General features: G+C 39.5%; 1 protein-coding gene and 1 long non-coding RNA gene across 2 annotated transcripts; both read right to left on the reverse strand.

The window, feature by feature from the left end:
- Positions 1-337: 337 nt before the first annotated feature.
- On the reverse strand, positions 338-5,618 carry LOC108166214 (protein NLRC3-like). The gene is made up of 3 exons (XM_081605770.1): positions 5,300-5,618; positions 4,973-5,195; positions 338-1,315 (listed from the first exon to the last, which is right to left on the reverse strand). The coding sequence occupies exons 1-3, from the start codon at positions 5,300-5,302 to the stop codon at positions 441-443; spliced, it is 1,101 nt and encodes a 366-aa protein (XP_081461896.1). The 5' UTR covers positions 5,303-5,618; the 3' UTR covers positions 338-440.
- A 49-nt stretch (positions 5,619-5,667) lies between these two features.
- Positions 5,668-7,179, reverse strand: LOC145551301 (uncharacterized). Its single transcript, XR_014087110.1, has 3 exons — positions 6,673-7,179; positions 6,528-6,596; positions 5,668-6,292 (listed from the first exon to the last, which is right to left on the reverse strand). It is a non-coding gene; the product is annotated as an uncharacterized LOC145551301 (long non-coding RNA).

Consider the following 7,179-nt stretch of genomic DNA (forward strand, 5'->3'; position numbering starts at 1 on the left):
TAGAGATGTTTCATTGTATTTTTCTCCCAGGAACGTCTTGATCACCTCTGACCTCCTGCTGGTGAAGCAGTGGAGCATGTAGACGGCAGCCAGAAACTCCTGGATGCTCAGATGAACAAAGGAGTAGACGGAGATGTTGTGCGTTCCGCTCTCCTTTTTAAACATCTCAGTGAAAACTCCTGAGAACAACGCAGCATCTTTAATGTCGAAGCCGCACTTATCAAGATCTTTGTCATAGAAGATCAGGTTTCCCTCCAGCAGCTGATCTAAAGCCAGACTTCCTAGAGACTCAATCAGCTTCTTGTTCTCTGGACTCCAGATATATTTTGTCTTTCGTCGTCCATGAATTTTTTTCTCCTTGATTGTGAACTGAAGCAGCAGGAACTTGATGTACATCTCAGTCAGGGTCTTGGGCAGCTCTCCTCCCTCTCTGGTCTCCATCAATCCTCCAGAACTTTAGCAGTGATCCAGCAGAAAACTGGGATGTGACACATGATGTGGAGACTTTTTGATTTCTGGATGTGGGAGATGATCCTGCTGGCCTTCATTTCATCACCTCTGAATCTCTTCCTGAAGTACTCCTCCTTCTGGGGGTCAGTGAACCCTCTGACCTCTGTTACCATGCTGACGCACTCAGCAGGGATCTGATTGGCTGCTGCAGGTCGTGTGGTTATCCAGAGGAGAGCAGAGGGAAGCAGATTCCCCCAGATGAGGTTTGTCAGCAGAACATCCAGTGAGCTGGACTCTGTAGCATCAGTCAGGATCAGATTATTATCAAAGTCCAGTGGAAGTCTGCTCTCATCCAGACCATCAAAGATGAACAGAACCTGAAACTTTTTAAAGCTGCGGATTCCTGCGTCTTTAATATCTTCAAAGAAGTGATGAATCAGTTCCACTAAACTGAACTTTTTGCCTTTCAGTACATTCAGCTCTCTGAAAGTGAATGGAAATATGAACTGGATGTTCTGGTTGGTTTTGCCTTCAGCCCAGTCCAGAGTGAATTTCTGTGTTAACAGTGTTTTCCCAATGCCAGCCACTCCCATGGTCATCACTGTTCTGATTGGTTCATCACTTCCAGGTGGGGCTTTAAAGATGTCTTCTCTTCTGATTGTTTCTTGTTTCCTGGATGCTGTTTCAATCTGTCTGACCTCATGTTCCTGGTTGACCTCTGTAGTTAACCCCTCTGTGATGTTGAGCTCTGTGTAGATCTGGTTCAGAACCGTTTTATTTCCAGGTTCAGCGACACCTTCAGAGAGACTCTGGAACTTCTTCTTCAGATGGTCTTTAAGCTCCTTTTGACACCAAACATCAAAATCTGAAAAAAAAAAACCCAATAAAGACCATTTCTGATATTCTAAGAAGGGTTTGTGCATGAACTGCTATGATGGAAAAATAATTACAGAAAACGAATTATTTTTTCAGGGCTGCACAGTGGCGCAGTTGGTAGAGCTGTTGCCTTGCAGCAAGAAGGTTCTGGGTTTGATTCCCGGCCCCAGTCTTTCTGCATGGAGTCTCCATGTTCTCCCTGTGCATGGTGGGTTTTCTCCAGGTACTCTGGTTTCCTCCACAGTCCAAAAACATGACTGTCAGGTTAAGTGGTCTCTCTAAATTGTCCCTAAGTGTGAGTGTGTGTGCGTGCATAGTTGATTGTCCTGCGTCTCTCTGTGCTGCCCTGCGACAGACTGGCGACCTGTCCAGGCGACCTGTCCAGGTGACCTGTCCAGGTGACCTCGCCCAGAACGTTAACTGGAGAGGCACCAGCACCTCCTGACCCACTAAGGGACAAGGGTGTTAGAAAATGGATGGATAATTATTTTTCTACCAAGGTGTCTAAACTTGAAAGTAATTCCAATTTCAGTCATTAAGGAAATAGAAAATTATAATTCTGATTTTCTGAATAAAACTCCCACTGAGGCGATGGATAAAAGAAAAAAGCAAATAAATAAACCAGGTTCTTTCTGCACAGACTTGATTAAATCAGTTTTGCTCATTAAAACTTTGATTGTTTTCTCTGGTTGAAGGTTTCAGTTAATCAAACATGTTTCCCACAGAGCGACCTCTGACCTCTGACCTTTTGTCAAAGTGTGTAATTTGAAATGTTATTCTTTTTTGCAGTGTGTGGTGGAAAATGACTGCAAGCTAACATCTGCTGATCATGTTATATGAAATGCTTGTGAACTCTCACCACAGTGAAGTTATTTGGGTTCCATGATCCAGGTTGGGACTTGTTTCCCACAGCTGCATGAGAACCAGACTGTCTCAGCCATTGTTTTGGATTCTTTATCCTGGTATAAACTCATGTGTGTCTCTGCCTGGCAGAGCTTTTCATCCACACCTGCTTCATCACTCATTGTCCTACAAGCTCTCTTGAGTTCTGCACAGTTCACAAGTAAACCTGATTGAGTGATTTCTCCTGAACAGTGCTTGGTGATCATTTTTCCCACAACAGTGTCTGCAAGCTGGAAACAAAGAGCCAAACTGGCCGCTTTATTAGGTACACCTGTCCAGCTGTTAATGGTTGGAGGTTTTAGAAAGGCAGCAGGAGCTGAGATGAAATCTTGTTGCAGTCAAACATATGAAACTTTAAAGGCATTCAACATTAGATGCAATAAAAGATTGAGAAAAATTTATTTAAATGTAAAAAAATAAAAAAAGAAAATATTGTTGCCTGTTCAGTTTTGATAAAAACTAAATATTCATCATCATTTTCCATTTCTTTTATTTACTTTAGCTCCAGTTGATGGATTAGGCCCAGCTAATATATACACTGGTCAAAAAATATAGGGAACACTTAAACAACACAATATAACTCCAAGTAAATCAAACTTCTGTGAAATCAAACTGTCCACTTAGAAGCAACACTGATTGATCCGACGAGGTCAATCAGTGTTGCTTCCTAAGTGGACAGTTTGATTTACTTGGAGTTATATTGTGTTGTTTAAGTGTTCCCTTTATTTTTTTGACCAATGTATATCAGACAGGTTTACTACTGTTCACATTATGAAAATGTTTTTTGATTTTAATTATTACTTTGTAATATAGTTTAACTGAATATTGCTCAAAATGTATTTATATAAGAGCCAGATGAACATTATTATAAAGTTATTTGATAGGGACAGACACACATCAACATGGACAAACTGAATAAACATCATCCCATGTTAGCATCATAGCAACAGCTGATTCGCAGCACTTGTCCCAAGATGGGCTTTTTAAAAAATAACTCTAAAATTTGAAGTGATAATCAGTTAAAATAACTGTTCTGAAGTTTTTCACTAACAACAATACCGCTTTTGTCTGATGTGTAACCAATGGTGTCATCAGCATACATTTGCAGATTGACTTCAGGACAAATTTCAGGAAGACTATTAACATACAAACTAAAAAGGACCAGACCTAAGATGGTTCCATGTGGAATCCCTGTTGCAATTTTGCAGAAGACAGATTTACTGTTATTAATGACGACACATATTTCACGATCTTCCAAATATGATTTAAACCAAGACAATGACCGTTCTGAGAAATTAAATGATGAAAGCCTTGAGATCAGTAAAGTGTGATTCACCGTATCAAAGGCCTTTTTCAAATCAAGAAAAACTGCACTAGTAATGTGTCCCTTGTCAAGTGATTGTTTAACCTTTCAAGCAGCAGACTTACAGCGTCTCTGTGGAATGTTGACGTCTGAAACCAAACTGAAGTGGATGCAGAAGATTGTTACTTTCTAAATAAAGTAGTAGCTGTTCCAGAATAATTTCTCCAGCACTTTTGACATGACCGGAACCAGACTTATTGGCCTGTAGTTGCTGATTTCATGTCGACTTCCTGATTTAAAAATCGGTTTCACCAAAGCTTTTTCCATGCATCGGGAATTGCCCTGTTCTGACGGAAATGTTGATTTAAGTTGAGTTAAAGGTTCCACTAAAATCTTACTGTATTTTTTAAAACATAGCGTCTAAATTATACATATCCTTTGCGTGAGAATTATTTAAACTGTTAATGGCTTTTTGAACATCAGAGTAATTAATTTTCTTAATCTCAAAGAGATCAGAACAGTTTTTGGTTGGTTTTGTACCGTGTGTTTCCATTGGAGCTGGCAGAAACTTGATGCCAAGTCTTTAACTGAAGAGAGGAAATAATCATTAAACATTGTCATTAGCTTAGCAGGATCAGTTATGGTTTTTCTGCTATTGCTAGTTCATATTTATTTTTAGTGTTTGCATTGGGATTCAGTAAACTGTTTAGTTGTTTCCAGATCGTCTTACCATTCCCTCCAGCTATGATAAGACATTTGTGTAATATTTAGCTTTAGATTTGTACATTTCTTTAACTACTTTGTTCCTCAAACTTTTAAAAAGCAGCCAATCTGTGGTCCTTTTATTTTTAAGAAAGATTTTAAAGCATAGTCTCTCTTTTCATTAACAGCCGAATGTCATCTGATACCCAAGGTATGTGCATTTGTTGAGCTGGAAAATTAAACTGACAAAAGCAGTGATGGTCCAGCCACACCGATGTGTTAAGGCTGTTGATGGATGGTAGACAGTCAGAGAGATCATGTCATGCAGATCAGCAGCAGTTTATCATTTACTCCATGTTGGCGCTGCTGCATCACAGTGTGAATTTGGTAGCTGTCTGTGTGTTTCTGCAGGTTCTTCATCTGTAGCTGAATGTTACATTTTTATGTACTGGGTACAGGAATCAATACTAAAATGGGTTTTTATCTTGTGCATCGCTGCCATGTTTGTTTTTTACAATATTTTACAGTAAATATAAAGTTTCCAAAGTTTATATTTCATGAGCAGCAACCAGTCACCACAGGTGATGTTTAAATAAAAAGCTGCTGAATCCAGAACGTCATTGAGCTCATGTGACTGTTTGATTAAGATTTTCTGTATTTGTTGGTTTCTCTGTTTGATTTCAGTTGAATTCATTTTCACATGTAATCATGTTTTAATTGTTGTAGAAATCCTCTTACCCTGCAGACGGTCAGCCAGCTCCTCCTGCTTCATCTTCCTCAGGAAGTTCAGGGTGATCTTCATCACCGCCTCTCTGCTGCTCCTCTGCTCTTCATCCTCACCCCTCATCACCTCCTCATCCTCACTCTGACCCTCTGAGCATTCTGGCTCATCTGGACTCAGAACCTTTTGGATCTTCTTCAGCTCGTTCTTCACGAATGTGACAATGTTTTCCTCCAGCAGCTGGAACAGAATGAGAAGATATCAGACTAGATCTGGACATCAGGACCAATTGGACAGACTGACAGTCCTCTGGTCTACAGACTGAACAGAACCAAAGTACAGACCATAAATATGGAGTCCAGCTGTGTTTGGTGCTGCTGGGCAGACGGATCAGTGGGAACCTCTGGCTCTGCAGATCCTCTCTGTGGAGGAACCGGGACAAATGAACCAGAATCTGTCTGTCCACACAGAGACAAACTGAGATGATGCTTCTCTGCAGATTGGAGGCAGAATTAGCTCTGCATGGTTCTTTAGTTTTCTAAAGCTTAAACACGGCAGCACAGGTTCCATCGGTGTTTAACTGAGATATTTTAGGATCTGTTTTCTGATGACTGGGACTGAAACGCTGAAAGAAGGACAGCAGCAAAAGTCTGTTTGGTTTAGGTTAAATATCCAGAACAGAATAAAACATGATCCACCTTCTTATGCAGAAACAATTAAATTAGCTCTGATTTTAGAATTCAGACCAAAATTATTCATACCCTGGCAGATTTAATTTTTAATAAAATCAGTCAATTTAAAAGGAAAAAAAATATGTAATTCATACTTTTCTCCATAATCAGAGAATTACAGGAATCAACTGTTTTAACCTTGGAGCTCCACTAATGCTTATCTCCTCCACAGATTCTCAACATTGTATCAGCATTTCTTTACATAAATCCCTAAAATGCTCCAACAGGAGGTTTCCACAGAGCTGGAATCTAAGATGGCAGCAGGTGGTGCAGCTCTCAGATCATTACATGTTTTCTCCCTGTTAATAAACTTTCACATCTTGTTCTGCAGCTGCAGAGTTTTCTAGGTTCCTCATGTCTCCCAAACGTTGCTAAAGACCCAGAAAGTCCCTAAAAACATTCAATCATGATGACTTTTAAAATACAAAGCAGAAAATCAAATGTGACCAGAACTGGTATATTTTATGATCATGTCAGTAGAACATTGAACAGAACCTTTGGACCCGGCTCTTTGCTGCTGGAGGCTGGTCTGATTTAAAATGAGCAATAAAGCCCTTAGATCTGTTGCTCTTCCATGACACACAGCTGGGCTCAGCTGCACGACTCCTGCAAATTAATGAAAAGGTCATATTAGAAATGGATTGGTGATAAAAAGCCTCCCTGGTTGTTAGCAGCACGACTGGATTGTTTTCCAATAATCACATTAATATATTTGTATAAAACCGTCAAATTTCAGAGGAGAAATATTTCTTCAGGTGATAAAAGGCCGAATTTGTAAAGGTAATATTTGTTGGGCTCACATGAACACATTTAAAAAATAACAAACTTAGATCCAGCTCACCTCTTTGAGTTGTTACTGCTGAAGGAAACACAGCTGGGTCCGGGTCCAGGTTCTGGTTCTGATAGCTTCCTGTGAATGGAGACAGTTTGGTGATTCCACTGCTGAACTTTGACCTTTCCTGCACAGGTAAAGGTCATGACCTCACCTGTGGTCCTGGTGTTCCCCACTAAGAGACATTTTATAGGGAAGGACTGTGTCCTCTCCGTCCTCACACTGATCCTGCTGCCACTAGGTGGCGCTCCTCCACTCACCTGAAAACACAAATAAGTTTGAAACTTTAACTATTTTATATTCATGTTTCATTGAATTTATATTTATTTTCTAAATCAAGTTAGAATCAAATGTTGAAATGATTAATGATTTGTTGAATCAATGAATAGAGTGGAAAATAATTGATCATTTTGTGTTTTGAGGAATCTTGATGAATCTGAGACTTTGAGAGAAAAATGTCAGGAGACACTCGTCCACATGACCTGCTAGTAAAACAGCTGGAGAATAAAAACATGAAGCTCATTGATTCAGAACTAAAATAAAATCAAGTAAGAGTAGAAATACGTCATAGTAAAATTACTCAAGTAAAAGTAAAAGTAAAAGCAAAGCGTAGAAAAGTATTTCTGAAAATACATTTTTCAAAGAAGTTACTCAAGCAAAT

This window comes from Poecilia reticulata, chromosome 4 (genome assembly GCF_904066995.2).
Source record: "Poecilia reticulata chromosome 4, P_reticulata-male-v2, whole genome shotgun sequence".
Classification (NCBI taxonomy): domain Eukaryota; kingdom Metazoa; phylum Chordata; class Actinopteri; order Cyprinodontiformes; family Poeciliidae; genus Poecilia; species Poecilia reticulata.